Consider the following 25494-nt stretch of genomic DNA (forward strand, 5'->3'; position numbering starts at 1 on the left):
GGGAGTTTTTAAATCTGCATCCAGGTCTTTTTCTTTTTGAAGCTAAATGTCACATATACCCTTATTTCTTTTATGCTAACCTCCATATGAAAAAGCAAATTAGTTTTATGAGGAAAATCAGCAACCAGTCATTGGTTGCTACATATCCCCCAAATAAATCTCTGATGACTAATGTTATATTAGTCTGCAACTCCAGTTTAAACTTTAGGCTCCATTCTCTTATTTGGGAGACAATGGCCAGTTCTGTAATACTGTGTAATATAAAGGTGGTGTCCATTTATAAAAAATCATTGTCTTCTAATGAATTAATCCTCATTTGCAATTACAGCTGGATACAAACTTGGGTAAAGATGCGTTCTGTCTCCAAAATTGGATTCTCTGCATTTAAAAATGTCATTCTAATTCTCAACTCCCTAGAACTGTTACTACAAAAGAACTATTTATTTTGCCATTCAGCCTAAAAATAAAACCTTTCACCCAGATTGCACACTTTAATACTCAACATTTTTATCCAAATAATTTTAAACGAATTTAAAAGAATCCATTTCTAGGTGCAATGAGAGCAGACAAGAGTTGGAACTGGGGTAGATTGGAGGGGGTAATCTAAAAGCCCACCTCCCAGCTTAGAAACACCTCAAGAATTTCTTGACTCACAAGGGAAGTGAGGGAAGAGATTTTAAAAGCTGAACAGTGCCGCTCTTTGCCAGCTCCTGCGGACGAAGGCCCAGCCGGCTGCGGCGAGGACCGCGAAGAGTTAACCAGGGACTGAGCCCCCCGCGCCGCGGACTCCCGGCGCGCTCCCTCCGCCCTCATGTCCCCACCCTCTCGTTTTGGCAAGGGATTAAAGTGCTCCCCCCTGTGGCAGCAGTGACCCAGAAATGAGTTTGATTCACATAGCCCTTCCTCCATAACAAGCCAAACGCCCGTCCGAGAGTGCCTCCCTGCGCGAGTGCCGAGTGTGTGTGCGCCGGCAAGAGCAGGGGCCCGCCCGGCTGCCCGCCCGCCAGCCGCGGCCCGAACTCATGCAGCGCGGAGCGAGCGGCGTGGAGCCCAGCGCCTCAGCCGAACCCTTCCGCAGCAGGTACGCGCGCGGGCCGCGGGGGGCGCGCGGGGTGGGCGCGCCGCGCGTGTGTCCGCGCGTGTCCGCGTGTGGGTCCGTGTGCGCGTCCCGGTACCGCGGCGGCGGCGGCGGCGGCGGCGGTGGCGGCGGCGGCGGCGGCGGCGGCTGCAGGACGAGCCGAGAGGCTCAGCCATATTTGATGGTTTTGTTGCTTTGCTCGGGAGTTCTCGGGAGTAATTTAATGCCGAAGGTCGCTGCCTAGTGGAAATAATATAGTACGTCATTAATATGGCGCCAAAAGATTGGGTTCTCGATCTGTAGCGAGGAGGGAGGGCAGACAGCCGCCGAGCGCAGCGTTACTATCCCACCAGTAACTTGGGCATTGCTGGGGCGGGGGCCAGAGGAGGAAGAGATGATTTTTGGATCCTGAGAATTGATCTATGTTGGATCAGTAAGTTTCATTATGATTATTTTTCAATTTTGGGGGGCTGAAGACTTAAGAGCTTTTTCTTCTTTCGGATTTGCGAAGAACATGCGGTTTTCAGGTGAATCATCATTTAAACGCGTTTAGGAGCAGAAGCCCAGTTTAGTTGGCTTTAGTTTATACAAATTTTTAAAAAGCCAAAGCGCATTAGGCTGCATGAAAGTGGAAAGCATAGTAGCAACTTGGTAGACAGATGGCAATGGCAGAACGCAGGTCCGCGCACATATATGAATCCAGAGTGTGTGTGACCGTGGTGGCGGGGGGACGACTATATTTGTCCAAACATAGGTGTGTGTATAGGTACATCTGTGTAGGGTGGCCGTAGCCCTGGCTCTTGTCACCGCGAGTCCAAAATATTCTTTGCATCAATTCAAGGGCAGTGAGCAAGGGGTGTAGGGACAGCTTGGCAATTAGATTCGTCTAAATTGGGTTTCCAACAATCAGACCTTTTACTTAAAGCGAGACTGTAAAGAGTAAAACCTTTCATCGGTGAAATTAGGAAGGAGTTGGCATTGGTAGAGCAAAGTACCGATTAACCATGAACTTAAAACGGATTGCAAATTGCAACCTTTGGCACCATCTGCAAATTGTGGGGGTGGGGTCGCTCTGGCTTCGCTGCCTTAAATGAACGTGCAGTGTGTACCTCCGGACTGCAAGTTGCAAAGCCCTACAGTGCACGTGTCTGGTGCTTGTGAGTGTGTGTTTGTGAGTTGGGGGCTGTTGTTTGGTAGCCAGCAGGCTTTCCGGGTTGTTGGCGCTGGCTTGCAAATGCGGGAGAGGGATGGAATGTGGAATGTTGACCAGGGAACCGAATCCTGTCGGAACGGTCCCATTTGCTGGAGAAATTCGATCCCTTCCACCTCCTTCCCGCTCCCCCGCCCGCCTGCGGGCAGGAGGCGGGGCCGGGGACGCGGCTGCTGCTCAAAGTGGCGGAGCGCGGCGGCGGGAGGCAGGTGCACGGCACCCGCCAGTGGGGGTGCCTCAACTTCCGCGGGCGTTTAAATAGCAGGCTCTCTCCCCTCCCACCGGTAATAGGTGACCTGGCGGCCGAGGGCGGCGGGGGGGAGGGGACGGGGTAGACCCGGGAGGGAGCCTCCGCGGCACGTGGGCAGGTGCTGGGTGGCCCCGGGGCCAACTTTTGTAGCCCGCCTCTGGCGTTGGAGGAGAGGCGGCTCCATGTGGAAATGGGGGCGGGTGGCGGCCGAGGCGCTGTTTTCTCGGCCGCGGCCGGAGCGTCACCTAACGGTCCCAGAGGCGCTGCCGCGGGGCCCGGGGTGGGGGGCTTCAGGGGCGGGGACGCCCGGCCCGCCGCGCCCGCGCCGCGGGAGCCCCGCACAAAGCCTGCGGCGCGGGGGCGTCCGCCGCGCCCCCGCCCAGGGAACGGCCCGAAGCCGTCGCCGTCCCCGCGCTGATTCCGGCGGGCGGCCGCAGGCGTTTGTTTGTTGGTTCCGCGCCGCCTTCCTCCCCGGATGGCTTCCTGTGACAGAGGTGATACACAGTTTCCAGAACTGTCTGGGGGCGGGAGCGGGAGCGGGAGCCGAGCCCGCTCGGGGCTGCTCGCCGTCGCCGCCGCCTCTCCCATCTCACAGCGGTTTCTCGCCGGCGCGCCCTCCCCAGCTCAAAGGTGCCGCCCGGGAGGGACTCGGGGAGGGGGACGGCGCGGCCGTTTCCAGCGGCGCAAGTGGCTTCTGGACGCGAGGGAGCGTTTGATTTGCAACTGGGGCCGAGCGGATTGGTGCAGCTGGCGGCGGCGGGGCGGGAGGAGCGGCGGCGGCGGCGGCGGGGGGTGGCCACTTTCAAATGGAGAGGGCGGCGGCGGGGACGCCGCTGCGGAGGGAGCGGGGCTTGGTTGCGCCACGAGAAGGTGTCATCACTGCACCGGGGCTAATTCCGGTGGAGGTGCCGGGAGTTACTTTCCCCTCCTTCCGCGCTGTTGTTTCTGTCGCCTCGGGAAGAGGAGGAGGAGAGGGAGGAGAGGCAGGCAGGCGGGGAGAGAGGGTGGGGGCGGCGCCGCGCGGAGCCGCGGCCCTGCGCACACCCTGGCGGGAGGCGGGAGCCTTGCAAAGCGTTCTCCGGTGCGGGGCGGCGGCCCAGCTCCCCCCACCCCGGGATTCCCCCCTCTCCTGCCTTCTACCCCCAGCCCACCCCGCACTTCTCCCTCCCGCATGGGCTCCTCGTCCCAGGGTCCTCCACCCCGGCTCTCCTTGCCCCGCGTTCTCCCCCACTCCAACCCCTCCCCCCAACTACCCGGCCCCGGGCTTCCCGACCCTGGGCTCCCCCTCCCGGGCGCGCGGGGGCGGCTGCAGCCCAGGCGCACGGTGAATGCAGCGAGCAAACAAAAAAGCGGGCGATTTAAACGTGCCTTCGAAACCCGTTAGGAATGCGTCGTCACCCGGAGACCGTTTACAAGCTGCTTTGGTTGGCTTTCTAGTAACGAGGAGACAGGCGCCCCACCTCGCCCACCTGGGGCGAGGGTCTGTAGCCCTCCGTTTACTCTGTTCAAGAGGGAACACTTTAGGGGCTTCTTTCCCAAAGGTTATTAGGTGTACTATTTTTGTGTTTCAGGAAACCCACTGTGAAAGCCTTGCTTTTTAGTTACTGGTAGCCCAAGGCTGTTATCTTTCAAAGCTGATGAACTAGTTTTAAGGTACAAGGAAATTATTTCCTTGAAAGCTGGTTTAGTAGTGGTGGACCATCATTGGTTAGCGATTACTATAGTAAGTTGTATTTTGATCAATCACAGCTAATCAAGATTTAATCACTTATAGGTAGATAAAGGAAGAGTTCATTATAACCATGTTTACACTGATTTAACATTTTAAACACAATAGTAGTGGAATGGGCAACACATGTTGGAGAGATACAGAGGATGTTTTGTGGGTGACACTTTCTGACAAATATCTGCAACCCAGAATTTTATTGCTCTTATTCCAAATATTTCGGTCTCATTTAATGTCACTTTTAAGTCAGATGAGTTTCCTGATTGGTATTTTGCTTTTCTTTAAGTTTGTGTATTTTTATATTTGTATAGGACTCGGCATTTTCAGGTCTACAACAGATACAGTTTACAGCTAAGTGTTTTGTTTCCCCATATCTCCTTTTATTTTTAAGTTTATTTAGTGTGTATGTGCGCACGTCTGAGAGAGAGAGGGAGAGAACGAACCCCAAGCAGCCTCCGTGCTGGCATCACGGAGACCAAAGTGGGCCTGGAACCCATGAACCGCTAGATAATGACCTGAGAAGAAACCAAGAGTCAGACTGTTAACTGGTCTGAGCACCCCCCCCCCCAGGGGCCCCTCCCCCCCCCTTTTTTTATACAGCCAGACATAAAGGGAGTTTCCTGATATGCAGTAGAACTTGAACTTGATTCTATCTTAGAATGGTAAGCTGCTTTGTAGTAAGATAAGTTGGATGGGTTGCCACAGAAATTTTAACTATGATAAAGCTAGATATATGTTCACTTAAAAGGAAAGAAGTTCATGAGCATTTTAGTTTCATATTAGTTACTAAAGTTTAAAGAAGAGCTGTAATGAGAAAACTGAAAAATGGTAAGTGTGCCTGAAAGTGAGATGAGAGGAAAAAAAACTGTTAGGAGTTTAAGGAAATGTTATATTTTAAAATGAGCTGTTGCTTAGCTCAGAGGCCTGGGGGGAAGTATATTAGCTAAAAACTAGGAGGACTTGGAATAAAAGCCTATCTCCATGTGACTCATCTATAGTAGGCACTTAATAATTACTGTTTTTTTGACTTTAAGGAGCCCTTAGTGGCTTCACGTATTATTACAGAGGTGGTGTTACATGTACATTGTTGGAAATTAGAAAATACGGAGAGGCAAATATAATAACACATTCCTACCACCCAGAGATCACTACTGTATCACTTTATGGATAATTGTCTATGTGTGTGTATATGTATGTTTTAATGGAAATGAAATCATACTGTATACAGGTCTATAAGGAGGTTCCCCCCACTCCTTGGCCAGCTTGGTAAATTTTCATCTCCTCTATTACTGAGATATATTCAGATTTCCTCAGTTGGCCCTAAAATATAACAGAGCAGCTTTGTCTAAATTAATACTGTCCAGCTGAGGATCATTTATCGCATCTGGTTATTTTCCGTAAGTAGATTTTAATCTGTAGTTACTTTTTGACAGAACCTCTGACACTGAGGAGTCAAGCCTTTGGAATTAATCATGACTGGATTTTTAAAAAGTTGGAAATGAAAATAACGTTATAATTTGGGTTTTAGATTTAGAAATTATCTGCTTGAAAAATACTTTAGAGAAATTTGCCTGATGTATTTGTCTGCAGGCTTGTTGGGAAAAGAATTATTAACTGTTTGTGTTTCAGTACTGAGGAAGTTGGAACAGCAAACATCAAAATATCAAACGCTAATGTCCTATATCTAGGATTTTTCAGGAGTTAGGTAGAGGCATATGAATCTCAGTTTGCTTACTTCCTGTCGGTGGAGCTCTTCTGTCCTTTAGTATTGGGGGACACCCATTATACTACAGTTAACTGTCAGGATTTGCATTATAAACCCAGTTTCTCCACAAGGTTAATAAAGTTGACCATCTTGACCAGTTCCTCTTGCTTTTTATTTGGGTTGGCATCAGAAAGTTTGGCTAATTTCAGGCAGTTATGCCCGTGTTAAACTTCTTTCATTCCCTCCCTGTAAGTTAAAACATTGGCACCACATTCAACAATAGCTTTTAATTTTTTTAAATTAATTACAAAAATTTTCTTAATGTTTATCTTGAGAATGTGTCTGTGCCCAAGAGGGGGAGGGGCAGAGAGAGAGAGGTAGAGAATTCCAAGCAGGCTCTGTGCTCAGCATGGAGCTGACTCTGGGAGCTGACTCTGGTGCTCAATCTCAATGACTATAAAAGGTCATGACTTGAGCTGAAATCAGAAGTTGGGAAGTTAACTGACTGAGCCACCCAGGTGCTGCTTTTTAAAGTTTTTACATTAAAAGTGGCTTTGCTTGGAGTTATTAGTTTATCAGATAGTATCGGAAGCCTGGTAGGAACCTTAATTGGGGAAGTGTTTTAATTCCTGAGACAGTAAGTTACTTCCTTGAAAGTTTTAGTGTTCAGTCTGTTTTCTCCATTTTCAAGATGTCGCAGCTCATGTATTTAAAATTTAGACAATATATTTACTATTTATTGTATATGATATTTCAGAAAGTTGAGACTTGAGAGTTTATTGCCATTTACCTGGTGTACTTGTATAAAAGTATTGGTTTATGATTGTGAGGGGTGTATGTTTTGATGTTTTTGCAGTTGTGGACTCAGATGGAGTAAAGTTACCCTGCATTCCTAAAATATGCCAGGGTGGCCTTAGAGAGGGCCTTTTTACCTTTGAGTGGAAGTGGTATCTTGTCTGCAGGTTTAGCTTAGGGTCAAGTGTCCAGAGTCCACAGAGAAAATCTAGCCTGAGAGGATATTGCTCCTGACTCTGGCCATGTTATTGTGGCCTTATCTGCCCTAAGCCTTGAATGCTTATTAAGGATGTCTTTTCCTCACCTGAAAGCAACAAAAATATTGCTAGACCTGGAATGAAAAGCTTAGTTGCTGGGGAATTTCCGTTCAGAATCCTTGACTAACTCCAGACCAATGGTATATTATGTGCACTTAACAGATGTTCAGGATCTAGCTTTTGATTACTCTAAAACCAGTCCAGTATTTAGTTTTTGCTTTTGATTCTCCAGGTAGAGTCAAAACATAATTAATTGACAGAGGATTGTTGAAGTAAGTTCATTTTTAAAACCTTGGGTTTTTTTGGGCTTGTTTGTTGAAGGAATTAAACCACAATTTTCTCTTGTTTTATTTTTTATTATTTTTAAATGTTTACTTATTTTTGACAGAGGGAGACAGAGCATGAGCAGGGGAGGGGCAGAGAGAGAGGGAGACACAGAATCTGAAGCAGGCTCCAGGCTCTGAGCTGTCAGCACAGAGCCCGACGCAGGGCTCGAACTCATAGACTGGGAGATCATGACCTGAGCTGAAGTTGGACGCTCAACCGACTGAGCCACCCAGGCACCCCACTCTCTTGTTTTAAAAGGGCTCACAATTGGCAGTAATTTATGTATATATAGTATTGATTATTTAAGGTCTGCATAGGAGATTTTATTAAATCTCATGACAGCTTCCAAGTTTCTTAGCATTTAAGTGAAGATTTCAGTGGTAAGAGTCCAAAAAAAGAATAAAATGAGTATTTTTTTTTTTTTTTTTTACTCCTTACTAGGGTAAGGAACAAGAATTGGTAAGGTTAACAAGTTGCTGGAGTTGGAGCCAAGTTGTATGGTTTGCTTTTGTTTAATACAAAGAATACTAAACATGATTTTGAGATTTTTTTTTTTTTTTTGATTACTCATGGTCATCTTTACAAGCCTCAGTTATTTCAGCATTGAAATCTAATGATGCACTTAAGATGTGTAGGCTGACTACTGGTGGCTTGTAACTTTTTTAAGTGAAGGATAAACTTAAGATCTGAGACCTGTGGAACCTCTCCCAGAAAAATCAAGATGCGCTGAAATTTGCATGCCATTTCAGGGATTTGGGGGAATACTTTAATTTAAATGTATTCTTGGATACCAGTGTAGTGTTTAAGTTTTGGTGAGTTCTTTTTATGAGTTTTCTGTGATCCTTTTACACCACTGAGTGGCTCAGTTGGTTATGTGTCTGACTTTGGCTCAGGTAGTGATCTCGTGGTTCGTGGGTTCGAGCCCCGCATTGGGCTCTGTGCTGACAGCTCAGAGCCTGGACCTGCTTCGGATTCTGTGTCTCTGTCTCTCTCGGTCCCTCCTTTGCTTGTGCTGTGTCTCAGTCTCTCAAAAATGAATAAATGTTAAAAAAAAAAAAAAAAAAGCCTGTCTAAAACAGGTTTTTTTTTGCTTATTGTGTTATTGGCTTGAAAGTCAGGTAAGAAGCTTGTTAGAAGTTTTTATAATTTAGTATACACTGGCTCCAAGTAGGAGTCTCAAGGGTTTGAGAAAATTCACAGGTTTCTAGACATGGCTTTTATTTAAGTGGCTTAGAGCATCCTGCACTGCTTTTCCTCTTTTCATTCTTACCTGTTCTATCTAGTTAAAAACTTCTAAAGGAACGAGTGTGCCTGATCCTTAACTTTGTAAGCTTTAAGGCACGTGTTTGCCCAGGACCTGGTCATGATTTACATTTCACTGATCCTACATAATGCTGGTTTATAAACATACTGCCGGTATGTTGATTGTGGCAGAGATCAGTAAACTTTTTGGAAAGGGCCACATAAGATAGTAAATATTTTAGGCTTTGTGGGTCTGATGGTCTCTGTTAAAACTGTTTAACTCTGCTTTTTGAAGTGTGAAAACAATCAAACTTTATTTGTGGACACTGAAATTTTGAATTGTGTATAATTTTTATGTGTCATGAGATGTCCTTTTGATCTCCCCCACCCCCAATTTAAATATGTAAAAACCATTTTTAGTTCAGGGGGTGGACAAAAACAAGCTGTGAAACTTTGATTTTTACAGTGAGACTCAGCATTACCTAGTCACCAGATTACTCCTGCTGGGGCTAAGTTACCTTTCTGGTAGGAACCTGAAAATAAGTTGAAATTAAAAGTTTGTTTGATAAATGTGGAGGGAGTTTGCTAGTCTGAGGGCTGTGGCTCTTAACTTTTTGGTTCTTAGATCCCCTTTGAGGATAGAATTTATAACCTGGGCCCTTGTGTACCTGGGAAAGCACACTTAGGGAGTCACACCCTCAAGGGGGCCAGGCCAAGAAGTCCTGTGTAAGGGAACATGCATTACAAACTGGAGTTCCCTACAGAGGGAGATAACTTCTCTCCAAGTAGGATGTGTGTGTTCGACCACTCAGAAGCCAATACCTGCTGTTCGGAGGACTCACACCCCTCTGATTAGTGTTCAGAAAACTAGCACATTCTGTTCTACCAGGTCGAGTGGGACTTACAGCCGTCTTCCTATCAGCTTGCCAGGAAACTACGTTTCAGTTTCTTAACAGATTGTTTTTCATGGATTATATTTTAGTTGTCTGATAATATATAGTAAATGGCTTTAATCCTTTAGATAACGTCTTTCAAAATCACAGTACATCCAGGAGTTGGGGAAGCTTGTGGTCTACTCACCTGGGAGGAGGTGGCTGGCTTTGGAATGCCTGCTTGCTTTGGGAACTGGTCTTTTGTTTGGAGACTGGCTTTGCACTAGACCTGTGTGTGTGTGTCTTTGCTCATGCTGGTTAACCTCTCCAGAATTCTATGTACTTCTCTTTAAAATTAGGAAAAGTGGATTAAATTATCTCTGAAATGTTTTGTAGCGCTGCGATTATTTATGGGTTCCTTTTGGGAAGATTTCCTATAGACCCAATCCATGGGGTGAGACTCCTTTTAGCCTTGAACTCAGAATACTTCTGGAGACCTTGCTCCTAGGTTTTGAAATCATCTGTGTGTTTCAATGACCATAATAACAAGACTTGTGCAATTATGGTGAAATGTTTGTCTTCATATGTAACTCAGATGTGTAAAGGTGTTTTTAGTAAAGTGTGCTATTTAGGTCTTCTAATATGCAACATTGGGAGTCATTTTTTTTGTCTTTGTAACAGTACTTTAAAAATTTTTGGTGACTTAACATTGTTAGTGGTAACTGATAGTTTCTAACAACCGGCTATAATCAAGGAACAAAGTTCCTCAAAACAGCTGCATTTCAATCTGTGCACAGTGTAATTGTCATTAGCTGGTTGAGTCTGGTTTCTGCAGAAGCTGCTTTGTATATCCTGTATAGGAACATCTGGTTTGAACGTTTAAAAATCTTTCAAAATTACCCTGTAGACACTTTGCATTTATTGACTTACTCTTTCAAGGAAGGGCTTGTAGACAGACTCCTTTCCCTCCTTACTCTTACCTTGGTTCATGCAGAAACTATCTGCTGTTAACACTTCGGTTTTTTTAAGTGTTATTCTTCAGTGGGCTTTTAGACTTTGACCTAATTTGCGTGGGTATTTATATATATTATGTACATTAGGATTTGGTTCAGAGACGCTAGGGCAGACTGGATCACAAATTTCTGATTTCAGTGAGTGCTTTAGAAAAAAACCTTCAGTTTTCCCTGGTAATTGTCAAAAACAGTATGTAAAGAGGAGTAAATATGGGGCAAATAGGGGCTTTATCTCATATGAATTCTGACTGAGTGGTAGCACTGTGTTAAGGAGGATTCTGAAGTCATGTCTGGGCTTGTGGAAAAGAATGACTCAATTTATTAACCATGCCTGCCATGGGTGGAGGAAATGGCCTATTTGGTCGCCATCTCTGGAATGTAGCTTTTTTATTTTTATTTTTTTCCAAAATAGTACTACTCTTGAAATGGTTAGGAAGTTGAATGTTTATTCTTTAAAGGTAGTTTAAACTCTAGTTTTCCTGTCTAGGTTAGGGTTTTTCTATTCTTATTTTTAGTGAGCTTCTACTGGTAATGGCTATTATGTGTTTTAAAACTTTTGCTTTTGAAGTAAATAGTGTGTGATACTAGCATTTTATGGTATTATCCTATTACCTTTTCTACTTTTTTCCTTCTGTACTATTCCATCAAACATTCTTTAGAAGCCAGACAAAAGCATTTGGTACCCCATCTTATCAGGAAGGAGGTGGGGGATACATAGTTTATTGCTGGCTGCTTATTTTAGGCTGGTGCTTTGCATGGGACTGAAAAGTTGTGCTCCCAGGGTCTTCCCAGGGAAGAAGGGTTTTGGAATTTAAATCTTTACTATTATAAACGTAGGACAGGATCATGGCTAAGCAATTAAAAGTCATATAAAAGGTCATAAAGAGAAGTAAAAGTTCTCAACCCATTCTATCTGGAACACTTTGGTCACATTTCTCAGAAGTAAACACCATTATTAGTATCCTTTATGTTCTTCCAGAAATGAATAAGCAAGCAATTGGTGTGTATATATACTCTCTTCTTTTGTCCCTTTTACATGTAAATGGGCCTATATTTCAGGTCCCCCCCCCCCCTTGCAGTTTGCTTGTGTTTCTTAATGTGTCTCTGGCATCTTTCCATATCTGAACATGTAGATCTAAACAAAAAAGAATTCTGAGTAGATGGAAATAGGGATAGAAGCTCGAGATGGGAGGCCATGGTGACTGACTGCCTTTATTAAGTTCTGGTGTGAATTCATTCATTCCTATGTCAAGAGAAGTTAAAAAAAAAAATTCTAAATACAAATGATTGCAGTGTTTTGTCATAGCTGCTCTTCAGTTGCTGACTCTAATTGAGTCAGTGATTACAGAGACCTGGGAGGGGTCTGATTGTTTTTAAGGCTCTCATAAGCAGGGATTGGATTATTTATAAATTGGCAAATGGGAGCTGCTTGTGATTCATTTAGAACCACTCAAATATATAAGTTCTTTAAAATCTTAAACAATGTTTCTATTGACTTTAAAAGACCGGGTTTACAAATCATTTATGAAGAATTTACAGTGAACTAATGTGTTATAGCACTTGGGCTTTATTAGTGATGTTTGTAGGAATGAATATTGTAGTCATGATTATCTGGTCAGTTACAATCTTTTTTTGGGAGAGGTGGTTATTTATTGCTAAAATAAACAAGTTTCCACTGAATATTTTCAAGTGTGACATCTTTGCAAAGGCTCTATGGTAGCTTGGGCAGCATTTTTTAAACAGATTTTGATGTATGACATGAAAGACATTTTTAAAAGTTGCTTTTGGGGGTTTGAAATATTTAGACAAGGTTAAAACTTTAACACTTAAGATCTAAGCAGTTTGTCAGTTAAATCAAATATATGACTTTTTTTTGACCAGATAAAACTCTGCTTAAAGTAAGAAAGCTGTGTTTGAGTTATAGTCACTCTAGTATTTTTAGACTGTTAGTGAGTATATGAACTAAATAATGTTGCCAATTTGAAAAACTTCTGAGCAATTAATGTTGTCTTTAAAAACAAATAAGAAACTAGCTGGATTTCTTTCACATTCATTTGAGGAACAGAAAATTACTGTGAAGTGTAGGTCATTATTATATTTGGATACTTTGTTACATTGGGTACTGTGTACTGCATAGAAGATAAGACGGTGACCTATTAAGAAAATATAAGTCTTTTTTATGGGAGGGTTATTCAATGATCAGTAACTTAGGAATCAAACTGTCAGTTGCATAATATTTAAAAATAATAACTCAAATTGTATGAACTTAGCAAACAGAACGGTAAGGAAGTAGCTCATTATAAAATACTTTTTATGTAAAGGTGACTTGGTGTCTGAAAATATTTTTTATATACATTTTTATATTACACATTTTCTAAATACATTTTAAAATATCGTACATTTACGTATTAGATTAACTTTGACAGGAAATGGAAGGACACCAGTAAATTTAAAAATAATGTGACAGAAGTAACTCCAGTTAAGGGTCAATTAGATATTAAAGTGAAAGCATCTCAAATTCTATAAAGCCCAGTGAGCATTGGATTCAGTTTATGTATGAGAACTCAATCATTCATCCAACAGGTTATTTTAATACATAGGATTGCATTAGATGGTAACATAGAGTAGTTAGAGGTATTTGAGTACCTTCTATAACTTTAGAGTGAAATAAACAAGAATGAAACATAATGGATAAAATAGACACTTTGAGGAAGAAACCTGACTTTCTGCATATGAGCCATAAGATAATTAAAATCACTGGGGTGTAATCCTTATTGTAACTGTAGAGTTTATGGCCTGATAAATAAATGGTCCATGTTCTGCCAGAGAGAGTAATTCAAGTAACTGGACAGTTTATTTTCCTCAAATCGCCCCTCTTTCCCAGGAATAGCAGTGAGTAAACAATCGTCAAATTCTTAATCATATTCTTTTGTCAAACCCTTCACTCCTTATCCCTGAAGTCATTTCTCATTTTTTCTTCCTTAGAATCACATACCAGTCATTCCTCCCTGGGACCACACCCGGGTCACTGAACTTGTTCACTCTTCTTTCAAATTCCTGAGCCACCTTGGGGTTGGGTTCCTTCAGCTGATGGCTGCTCTAACTTCGTGCTTCTTAGGTCCCCCCCCCCCCCCCCCCCCCGCAGTTTCAATCTAAGGAAACTTAAATTTTAAGGTTTTGAGGCACCTTGTTATCTCGTTTATGTATCCCATGCCCCACCATAGTCCTGTGAATAGTAATCCTGTAACCTTTGCTGCAGTTACCACACTGAAGCTACTTGTCCAGTTATTTGCTTGCTGTGTCTTCCCATGGGCCATTTCACATCTTGTTCACCATATCTTGGGTATCCAACTCAATACAGATTTAATCGAATTACCATATTAGTCTACTGGTTTTAATCTGTGTGACACACGAGATCGAAGCAAAGTGATTTACTTGTAATCTCAGTAGGGATTGTAGTATAAATAGTGCCCGTGTTTCCTGAGGAGGTGGTGCCCTGAGCAGCCACCACTTGTGCCTGGTTGTCTTGGCACATCCCACCCTGCAGTGGAGATGGAGTTGCCAAAGGATTGTCACTTGACTGATCTAGCCAGGGTCTTTGGCCAACGGGCTCCTCTTAGTTGGCCTTTCCAGACCATGTTGTTATTATAATCAGGCTTCCTAGGTAGGCTTCCTCTTTTTGGACAAAATCCCAAATGCCTAATAATAAGTACTAATAATAAGTCTGCTTAGGTGTTATGCTTCTCATGGCAAATGGACACTTTGAGTGTAAGTGGCATCATTTTGAGTAATCACTTTGAGTCAGTTTTGATGAAACTGGGCAGAATGTCTGGGTGAGGACTGGACCAGAGTTCCTGGTGCGTCTTCTTGTAGCTGCCCTGTGAGGCTGTGTTTGGCTTGGTACCCTCTCTGCCATGTCTTTATTTCATATTTAACTAAAGAAGATTTCTGTTCTGACCAATTTATTGTAAATTTTTATTTTATTTTTTAAATGTTTATTTTTGAGAGAGAGACGGAGTGCATGAGGAGGGGAGGGACAGAAAGAGAGGGAGACACAGAATCCAAAGCAGGCTCCGGGCTCTGAGCTGTCAGCACAGAGCCTGACGCGGGGCTCGAACCACAAGCCGTGAGATCATGACCTGAGCTGAAGTCGGACGCTCAACCAACTGAGCCACCCAGTTGCCCCTATTGTAAATTTTTAGAGAGACACATACATGGAACATTTAAGTGATGATGCAAAGCAAGAGTTGATTGTTAAAGAAAGCACATTAAAAAGTCGGGTGAAAAAGTTCTGAAAGATGAAATGAGTGGTAGAGAATGCAGGTGCTTTTAATTGGAATGGGGGACCATGCTTGGTGGCTTTGAGCTGACTCCCTGAGAAAGGTGGGATTGGGGTAGGTAGGGAGGAAAGGGCAAAGAGGCCAGCATTAGCAGAGGCTGAGAACCAAAAGAGGCCTGCACCAGCAGAGACAAGCCTAGCCATGGGGGAGTTGTTGGGAGAGATGCTTAGGTAGAGTTTTGAGACACCAGAGGAGTTTCTGGCTGGACCCATTTGCAAGTGTGCAACACAGAGATTTGCACAGGGAGTGACTTGATTCGGTCACTTCACAGGATTAAACTATTGTGATAATGGGAAGGGGTAAGAGATTGTGGGCATGGAGAAAGGAAGGGAGGTGTTTAAAGGTATCCAGGTGTTTGAAGACAAATCTGTGGGGCAAAGTTAGGGGAACTTGAAAGAGTCCTACATTATGAATCAGTAAGCTTTGGCAATTGGATATAAGGTAAAAAAGGGATGTATGTTAGTAAAGAAATGAGTAAATAGTAAGATTCTGAAAGGGAAGATGTGGTGCAGAGTAATATGGTAGGCTATATGTATGTCGTTGGATACTTGAATGCTTTTCAACCAAAGCACAACCACCAAAATGTTGTGCTTGCATTTTTGGCTATCTCCCCTTTGTTTGTTCTTCAGGACTCTGCTCAGAATTTTTCCCTGACTCCATCAACCTCTGTTCCTACAGGGCGTTGTGTTTACCACTGTCAGGCACCGTTACTGAATTTGTCTAGCTCCTCAACTAGACCAGAAGTTCCATGAGGTTAGAAATGGTCATTTTCCTGCAGCACCTCCTTCTATGTTAGGTATTCATATATGTGGCATGCGTTATATGCTATAATATCTTCTTGTTGCTTTCTTTGGAGTGTTCCGAGTTTTAATTAGTTATTGAGTATCCTTCCAGTGTTTAGATAATCAGCCATGCCCTGAGTTAGCAATGGCAATGATGTGAGGGCCCTCTACTTTCTTGCACTGGCTTTTATTGGACAGATGTTTGAAGCATACAACCCTTGTATTGTGTGTCTTAAAGATAGTAATGTGTACTTTGATTTCTTGATATAGCAGGTAACCCCAGGTGAGATGAATTAGCCTGATGTCAAGGTTTAAGTACATTAGAGCCACAGAGGAAGAAATTCTGCCATGCACCACCCCCCTTTATTGTGCCAGGTTCCTTGGAGAAGTACAGTATCTCATTCTCAACCTTCATTTGTTAAGATCTTTTGGGGTGGATGAAAATGGAATTCATTAGAAAAAGACTATTTTTATTCTTCTTTTACTTGCATAATTTTGCTTGAGAGCGTGTTTAGGAGCATCATTCTATTTTGGCCAGTGCTTGCTTTTTTTATTTAGTGACTGCTTTCTCTGCGAGTTGTGTTTGAAGGCTAGGAGGGGAAGGCTTTTTGATTCAAAAATATTCTGATTCTAAGCTCTTCAAGCTCTTTTCCTTAGATAAATTTAAGTTGTCTGAATCAGTGGAGATATGATCAGCATTGGTTTCCTTGTTTCTACCTGGGGAGTGTTTCCTGGGCTTTCTCTGCCTCTTTCTTCTCATTTCTTACACACCTGCTCAGGAGGTGGGAGCTGCACCCTTCTTGTGCCACATCACACCGTAAATTTAAGGAATTCCTCTTTAGGTAGCCTGCCTGCCTGCCTGCCTGCCTTCCTTCCTTCCTTCCTTCCTTCCTTCCTTCGTCTGTCTGTCTGTCTGTCTGTCTAGCTCTTTGGTAACCTAGGCCTGAGAAGCTAGTTAGGAATGTGTGGTCTTTTGCTTTTCCCTTTTCTCTTTGCGCCTCCTGTTGGACAGGAGGAGGGCTCCCTTCTCTGAAAGGTTGGAGGAGAGTTTAGCTGTCAGTTTTTGGCACATGGTGACAGGGCAGAGAAGACAGTCATTCCAAGTGGGGGGGAAGGTGGGCTACAGGTGTTTGCTCTGGAAGCTTCTGACTAGAATGGGTTTGCCCCAGGCCAAGTTCTAGATTGCTGGGTGTTTAGTTATGGGTGAAGGGGGCTCCGCAGAAAAGGGGTGGGTGGGTTTTAGGACTGTGACCCAGCCCCACAGTATGAAACCTTAGCCCATAACGTAGCCCATGGCCCAGATCATGACTCCTGGGCTTCCACTTGGTAAATTCTTCTATTGAAGAGTCAGTTGGTAAACAAAAACTCACAAACCTTAACTGGCAAATGTCTCAGAAAGAAAATGTGAAATGCTGGAATTCTAGATTAGGGGCCTGAATATTTGAGTCAATTATATAGGTGTGTTTGTTGGTAGTTGGGAACAGTATGATGTGTTTTTTCTTTTTTTGGTCTCTTTTATAGGTCCATTTAGAGTGGAGCTTTGGGTTTCTAATTTCTGTCTTGTTCTAACATGGTGGTTCTCCACATTTTGCTCCACACCATGCCTGTGTGCCGCACTGTGGGAAACACATCGCATTCTAATGCTGTGATTCCCAGTGAAGGGGAACTTGGGATGTACTTTTCTGAGGGGCTAGGTGGCTACTTCTGACTTGAAAAGCCTTCCTCCTTCATTGAGAATCATTGCTCTGCAATAAGATCAGCGTCCTAAAAATGTCAAGGTGATTAGTAATTTCAGTTTGGAAAAGCTTTTTGGATTTCTTTAGAGATCTGCCTGTGTGATTATGACCGTATGACTTATAAAGTTCATTGGCTCTTAATCTTGGTCCACTGCTCTCTTTCCTGAGTGCAGTCATTCTCTTACCTGGTGGTGCTGGAGGCCTTTTATCATCTGGAAGGAGTCAGCAAGGCTGGCCAGCTGTCTGGCTAAGTTAGGTTGGTTGGACCAGGCTATAAGGAGGTGGGTCAAGGGCAGTGAATTGGTTTTGGAATTCGAAGCTCCTGCTTACAGTGTGACCTTGGGCAAGTTGCTGCTTAAACTTTTTGGCTTCAGTTTTCTCATGAGTAAAGGGGAGGGAGCTGGATCAGAAATTATATGTCTGGTCCCTTTCTGTTCCAGCTGTGAATGCTGAGGGGTTGGAGATGGCTGGAGGAGGTATTTGCTTTCCCAATCCCCCGTTTGTTTTGTTCCTAGAATTCCAGATTATTTGGCTTTTAGGATTATTTTAGCAAAATTTGCCTGAGAAGCATAATCCTGCCCAGTGCAGTGTAAATATTCACACATTCAGGCACAGCCTCATCCCCATCCCCCATATACACACGTAAAATATGAATCTGTCTGTAGTGAGGAATCACTGTGCTCATTGCCGCGGGTTTTTTTTTTTTGCAGTGCTTGCCGCCAGTCAGCTAAAAAGACTCCTGGAGTAGTTGGTAGTGATAATGTCAACTGGAACTAGAGAGAAACCTGGCACCTTTGGGAGACCTATTGATACTTGACTTCTCCCCCCCTTCCCCCTTGGTTTTGAACCTGTCCTGTTAATGATTGTGCCTAATTATGTATCCTTGGTCTTTTTACTGTTTACAATGCAAATGCTCCTTAAAGCCGATTGTTTGCTTTTGTATGCTGTAAATCCTGTGCTGCTATCTGAAGCACAACTTGATGATTGTGTATTATCATCTTGGGTTAAGTGCTGTCTCATTGCTTTGCAGGCTGCCTGCTGTTTCCCGGGGAGATCATGAAACGAGGTCGCCTTCCCAGCAGCAGTGAGGATTCTGACGACAATGGCAGTAAGTCCTGCTTTGTTGTTCTTGGAGCCTACCAACGTTTGGGTCAGTGTAAAAACATGACTTTTTAATGTAATGCTTTAAATAGTTGAGGCCCTTTGCATATCAGGCAGGTCAGAGAAAGCCAAGGCCTGGAGAATCACATCTGAGTGTGATACTGCAGGTCTGTAACCAAATCTTTCTGGTGAGGTTGACTGCAGGCAGGCATTCCTCAGCCTTCCGGTTTGTTATCCAAGGATGAATAATCCAGTTCCAAGAGTCGCTGGTGTGTCTGTTTTTCCTAAACATCATTTATGGCACTTAGAGTTGCTATTTATGAAGAGGGAACTTAATCGAAGCCAGGTAATTATCAACTAGTCCAACTCCTAAGGGAGATTGAAGACTGCCTAGAGTGTTGTAAAAATACTAAGTAAGGGAAGTCAAGAGTCCATGCTGTGCTCTTCACTTGATTTTTAGCGTTGACCATATTTAATACTACTACTCTCTGCATCTCTGCTCTCTGGCATCCCCATATTTTCACAGTGCAGCTGAGAACCAGAAGTTAGTTGGTTTCCAGGCAGTCAAAATAAATGTCACACAGCTTCTATGTATTGAGAAGCTAACAGACTACTCGAAGAGCTTCCCTCAGATAATAAGGAAATTTTGTACCTAGCACAGTGCCTGAGCTCCAGCCCGTCAGCTTATGTTTTACACTATAGATTAAACTCAGAAAATGTGCTTGCCCTGCTACATAATGGGAAAGGTATTGGGCCTGCTTTCAAGGAACCCTGTCTTAGATCTATATAAAATCCAGCTCTGACAGAGTCATTAGGGAAGTGTTAGAGATGTCTTTTTGACACTCACTAGAAATATATAGATGTTAGCATGAATTCAGAGGACAGGAGGGCCAGGGAAGCACAGAGGAGTTGAAAGTTGGGCAGGTCCCGAAGGATGAAATAGTTTTTAGGCAAACAGGATTAGTTTTAGTTTTCTGGTCTTCCAAGTTTGCAGCAGTGTAAAAGCTGCAAATTAGAAAGTGGTGCTTGTCTGCTAAGCCATGGGAAGCATAGGGGGCAGGACCAGAAGCTTGAAAAACAGAAGAACTCAAACATAGCATTCTGTTTGGGAGTTTTGGGTACCGGCATGGGACAGTGGGAAGTAGGTTTGGTGCCTATAGGAGATTTGGTGTCACGTTTTTGGGGTACACTGGATGGTAAGCTGTGGACTACACGGTGAAGGGCCGGGCTTGAGCTAAGGGATTGGGACTTTGGAGACAGATAGTGGGAGCTGCTGAGTTTGGCATAGGGCAAGAGTTAAAACTGGGTGAGGGAAGGAGAAAGAGGATTGGGGGCTCCACAGAGAAGGGTTTTGCTTTTACTTCACAAGGGTGTTGAGGGTCTGTGCCCAGGTGCCTGCAGTTAAAACCACTTGGCAGAGCCCTTGCGAGTGCCTTGTGAACTTCTCAGCACTTGTCATTGCACAGCCCTCACTACCTGCTTTCTCTAATATTTACTTAGGCTTTTTACTCCTTGAGGCAAAACCATACAGAGATATTTCTTTTCTGCCCCCTGTGGTGCCTATCAGAGTATTCTCAAGAGTCATAAGTGCTCAAATGCTTGCTTGAATACAGTTTTGTCTTACATCAATTTTTAAAAAAGTCTTGGTTTTTAGGTTCAGAATTAATCAGAAGAAGGTTTCATGAATTACTTTCTCTCACATACTAATAATGCCCAGTATGAGGCTTATAGTCCTATTTAATATTTTTTTTGGCATTGAGCAACAGGTTTATGCTCACTCTGTTTGCTTTTGTTGCTGCTTCATTTCCTCCCTAAGGAAATTCTAACTGGGTTAGAAAAGATTCTCCTGGAGGCACCTGGCTGGCTCAGTCAGAAGAGGGTGTAACTCTTGATCTCAGGGTTGCAGAGTTGGAGCCCCACATTGGGTATAGAGATTATTTAAAAATAAAACCTTAAAAAAGAAAAGATTCTCCTTGAATGTTCTCTCAGACTTAGAGCTTTCCCCTTTCTGGTCTAGAGTTGCCCAAGAGGATGTAAGTGTTCTAATCTAGTGTAATTGAGGAACTAGGTTTTAAGACTTTTTTTTTAACTTTAATTAATTAAAATGTAAATTAAAAGCAATCACATGTGGCTAGTGACTACCATATTGGACAGTGCAGTTCTGGACCATGACCCATTCTAGTCCACCTCAGAGTTGCTCCTAATAGCCCCCAGAGGCCCTTGTATTAGACCTTTTGGGCTGCCATAACCAATACCACAGACTGGGTGGCTTAAGAAGAAGATACTTATTTTCTCACAGTTCCAGAAGTCTAAGATCAAGGTGTCGGGTTTGCTGTCTTCTGAGGCCTCTCTCCTTGGCTTGCCTTCTTACTGTGTCCTCACGTGGTCTTCTGAGCATATGTGCATCCCTGGTGTCTCTGTGTCTGAATGTCCTCTTAAGGACATCAGTGAGATAGGATTAGGGTCAACTCTAATGACTTCATTTTTACTTAATCGCCCCTTTAAAGCTTTTATCCATACATAGTCACATTCTGAGGTATTAGGAATTAGGCTTCAAAATAATAATTTTGGGGGGAAACAGTTAAGCCTGAAACCACCTTAGAAGACCAAATATTTCATCTAAATACGAATTTCCACCCAGAACTCTTGTTAGAAAGGGAGAATAGAGTGCCCAAAGTTCACCAGAATGTGTCCATCAAAAGTCACCTTAATGGTATGACAGCCAGTTTCTTCTTCCTCTTAATATACTTCTTATCTGTGCTAGTTTCCCTGAAGAAGGTGGAGGCAGAGCATTTATATTTATAGGGTACTGGAGGGTTACCCTAGATAGGCCACGAAGCTGGGTTCTGTCTATTCTAGGCTAGACATGGAAATCCAGTGGTGGTGGTGGAGGACAAGAATGATACCTCTTAGTGGAAGTTAGGTGGGCCATCCTTTTTGTCATAGGTAGTTCAGTATAAAGCATATGTTGATGCTTTATGGCCGTGCTGTCTATCCAGGCTTAATGATTTGTTAATTATGGTGGACGATGATAATAGTAAAAAAACAGCTCAATAAGAACCCTTGCAATGCTAAAGCTTATAAAATATGTACTTGTCCACTCCATGGAACACCCTTTCCACCTCTCTGAGGGCAACTGTCTCATAGCATGGGCCTCTGGCACCAGCCTGGTTATTTGTGTTGGATCCCATCCTTCTTTGTAAGCCCATGGTAGTCTGAATGGGGTGCTTTCTGCCCTTGCATTTGGGTCTGCAGAACCGAGCTGGTCCTCAGCTGGGTCTGGGCACTTGGAAAGCCCTGATTTGCAAGAAGGGCTGGGTCTGTGCAGTGGCCACTCCCCAGCCTCTCCAGCTTGCAGCCCTGACAGAATTTTGGCAGCACTTCCCAGCCCAATGCAAAAACATGTCTAAGTGAAGGAGAGGCAGCTGCGGACGTCAGCATGGGGGCCACAACACTGACTGTAGCCATGGCTAGGCCCTGCTGGCCTCTGGGACTGGAGTCCTTTGCTTTGTTTTCTGGCCTGATCCAGGGGAATACCAGTGTGGTATTTACAGTTGGGGATGGATGGGCATTTTCTGTGCCAGTGCAAGCACTCATCCAGCTGCAGTTGGAGTTGTTGAAGCCTTTCTCCAGGTGCCCTGTGGAGGACTGGCCCTACAGTTGGATGAAATAGTGTTGGGGTATTTGCAGGCTGCATTGTAATTGCTGGGCTCCTGGCACAGGGTGGCCCTAGCCAATCTCTAAAGTTACATATTGTGCCAGGGTGTGGCCCAGGGAAACAAGCCCTTCATTTCTTGCTTCCCAGCCCAGGATCCTCTGTTCTTAGGGGTTTTGGCAAATGTGGGAATGAGATCCACTAGCTATTGTTCATTATTTCCAAACTAAAGGAGATTGCATTTTTATCTTCAGTAAAGCTGCAGAGGCTAATTAAAACATCAAGTGTCCTTTCTTTTGGCAGGAATTATGGATTGTTATCTCAGGCCAATTAACAGCTCTGATCAGCATCCTTACATTTTTTTCCTGTACAAGTAAGACAAGAATTAAATATTACTTAATACTGTCCATTTGGCACATTTTGTTTTTTCTTCCAAAATATGGGATCTTTGGCTCAGATAAGGGGGAGCCAAATGAAAATGATGTTTTTGGGAGGTTTTTTGGGTGTTTTTAAATGTGCCTGTCAAAGGCCCAGAGGGAAATTAAAAAGTTTTTTTAGAAATAATGAGAGAAATGTACTTTAAAGTTTTCCCTGAAGTTGTGAAGCAGGGCTTCCTTTTCTGGTTGAATTTCCTAATTTCAGGGCTGTGTTGACTTCCCTGTGGGAAGGCCTGGTGTGTTGCTGGGGGTCTGGAACCAGGTACCTTTGGGGACCCTCCTTGGCTGCCCAGTTACCACACCTGTATTGGCCTTGAAACATTTCCGTCTCTTCCATTTACCCAGTTGAGCTCTGCTCCATTACCTGTGATGATGAATGGGCAGAAAAGAGATCTGAGTACAGTTCAAATCTACTAATTTTGCACGTGGTAATTAATGCAGGTTGATGAGTGGTAAACAAAGTTATGAGAGGACTTCAGTTTTTCTGGGTGCTCTCCAGCTTACAGATAAACAGTGAAGAGACACCACAATTTTTAGTGGATTAAACGTACTTTCTGCTTTGTACCTCTTTATGTCTCACTGCATTTAATGAGTTCCCTTATATTTTTTGATAATTTGCCTTCATTTTTTTTTAATTAAAAAAAATTTTTTTAATGTTTATTTTTGAGACAGAGGGAGACAGAGCATGAATGGGGGAGGGGCAGAGAGAGAGGGAGGCACAGAATCTGAAACAGGCTCCAGGCTCTGAGCTGTCAGCACAGAGCCCAATGTGGGGCTCGAACCCATGAACCGTGAGATCATGACCTGGGCAGAAGTCGGACGCTTAACCAACTGAGCCACCCAGGCACCCCTCATTTTTTAAAAAATGTTTCTTTAGTTTTGAGAGAGAGACAAGAGTGCGAGTGGGGGAGGGGCAGAGAGAGAGGGAAACACAGAATCCGAAGCAGGCTCTAGGCTCAGCTACCAGCACCTAGCCCAACGTAAGGCTCGAACTCATGGACTGTGAGTGAGATTGTGACCTGAGCCGAAGTTGGACACTTAACCACCCTGGCGCCCCTGTCTTCATTTTCTTAATTCAGTTGGCTGTGCTTGTTTACCTTCTTGCAGGTCTTTGGTGGTTTCTCTTTTGCATAAAAGTTAACTCTGCTTCCACTTACATTTCTTATTTGACTATACTTTTTTTTTTTTTAATTTTTGAAACGTTTATTTGTTTTGAGAGAGAAGGAGAGTGAGCACAAGCAGGGCAGAGAGAGGAGAGAGTGAATCTAGGGAAAGAGAGACTTGGGCTCGATCTCATGAACTGAGATCATGACCTGAGCCAAAATCAAGAGGTAGATGCTTAACCGACTGACCCACCCAGGCACCCCGCCTATGCTTTTAATTTGTTCTTTTTCCTCCATCAGTTGCATCTTGAGACACCAAGGAGTTGTGTAGGCATTTTTGAAATGTAGGGATTTAGGCTCAAATATTTCAAAATATGTACTGTGTGTCTCCTTAAGGCACACAGAGATGGCTTTGCCCCTTTTCAAACCTGACAGTGGCTTGGCTTTGACATTGACAGGTAGAGCAAGCATCCTCTTGGGTTTGAGGAGCAATTAGCACAAAATGATCTAGTCCATGGACTAGTCTTCTGTAGCCATTGGATTTGGATGTTGGCAGGAGTGCTGGGTAACTGAAACATTTGTATGTCAGTTGGTTGAAAACCCAAGTATATTTATGTTGAAATATTCCTGAGCCAGTTTTTTGAATATATGCATTAAGTTTTTGTACTTTGGAAGGTGGAAGTGAGTTGGACCATGGAGCAAAGCTATGCTGGGATGGAGGAATTGTGGGAAGTATAGGGTCAGCTCATGATAAAACAGCAATCGTATTAGAGGCTTGTCTTCTATCATGCAATTAAAGCAAAAAGCTAATAAACTACATTAAATTGCTTACTTTGTGGTGGCAGTTTCCGTAGCACTGCTTTACTTGCACGGGGCTGTCCCTAGCCTTGAAATAATGCATAGGTGTGTATCTTGGGTCTGTGTACTTTTGTGACACCAGCTGGCCTGCTAGACTTAATACTTGCTGGTCCTAAGTGCCTTACTTTGTTAGGGTGGTTTAACATCCTGAAGACACCAGTGTGGTATTTGGTGTCTAGAAGTAGTGTTTGAGACAGAAGATTGCCATTTAATAGTGATGAGGTTCCTTCACAGTTTGCATTTTGTGGTGGTATGAACCCAGACCACCATTCATTGTAATTTCTGAACCTTTCATGCACTATGCACCCTGGCTTATCACACATGAGTTACCAATGTGGGCAGTGTGTAGTAGATTTACTCTTGAGGTTTTTCCTTATTTTAGATCTAGGGCAAGAAGCATGGCTATTTTTAATTTCAAAGGTGAGTGTTCGAGATACCTGCCTAGTAGGACCAGAAAGCAGGATTCAGAATGCTCTGTGCATGTACAAGATCCGTGCTCATGATGCTATGATCTATGAACCTTTTATAACTTGTATTGTTAAACTCCACAAACTTCTGTTTTAATGGGAGTTTGGGGATACGAAAACAAAACAAGATATTTTCTCTCTATTCATTCTTTTCAGTGTTTAATAAGAATTTTTTTTTTTTAATAGAGAATTGTTCTTAAACTGTGTACATGTGCAGAATTTTTAAATTCACTTAGGTGGACTTTAGGAAATCCTATCTTTGTGGGCAATAAAATAATTTTTTAGACATCACTGTCAAATTTTTAGAGTTCCCAGCTCCTCTCCTGAAAGTAACAAAATAAAGAATTTTACTTGGTATAGTTTTAGCTGTTTGCCATTAAATGTTATTAACATTCTGAAAATAAAAACAAAATGCAGCACCAACCAAGTGTAATCGTAGTGCATGGTTTTTAAGAACTTAAAATTGGCTAGTGTTTTGCTGTAGCATACGTCACTATCTCCTGTTCCTTGTGGTATTTGAAATACTCTCAGTTCTGGTTT

The 25494-nt window shown here is 43.4% G+C and overlaps 1 protein-coding gene across 4 annotated transcripts in view; it reads left to right on the plus strand.

Annotated features, from left to right (window-relative positions):
* The first annotated feature begins 901 nt into the window (after positions 1-901).
* The window catches only part of JADE1 (jade family PHD finger 1), a 59105-nt gene continuing 34512 nt past the window's right edge, over positions 902-25494 (plus strand). The window contains exons 1-3 of one of the 4 annotated variants that reach the window (XM_049631171.1): positions 1057-1081; positions 18364-18441; positions 22393-22462. In XM_049631171.1, coding sequence (XP_049487128.1) covers positions 18436-18441; positions 22393-22462 — 76 coding nt within the window. In that variant the 5' untranslated portion in view covers positions 1057-1081; positions 18364-18435. Of the gene's footprint in view, positions 1082-1286; positions 1512-2914; positions 3033-18363; positions 18442-22392; positions 22463-25494 lie in introns of those variants that run through there. The other 3 variants (XM_049631173.1, XM_049631172.1, XM_049631170.1) reach the window with 3 other exon arrangements.

Source organism: Panthera uncia, chromosome B1 (genome assembly GCF_023721935.1).
Source record: "Panthera uncia isolate 11264 chromosome B1, Puncia_PCG_1.0, whole genome shotgun sequence".
Lineage (NCBI taxonomy): Eukaryota > Metazoa > Chordata > Mammalia > Carnivora > Felidae > Panthera > Panthera uncia.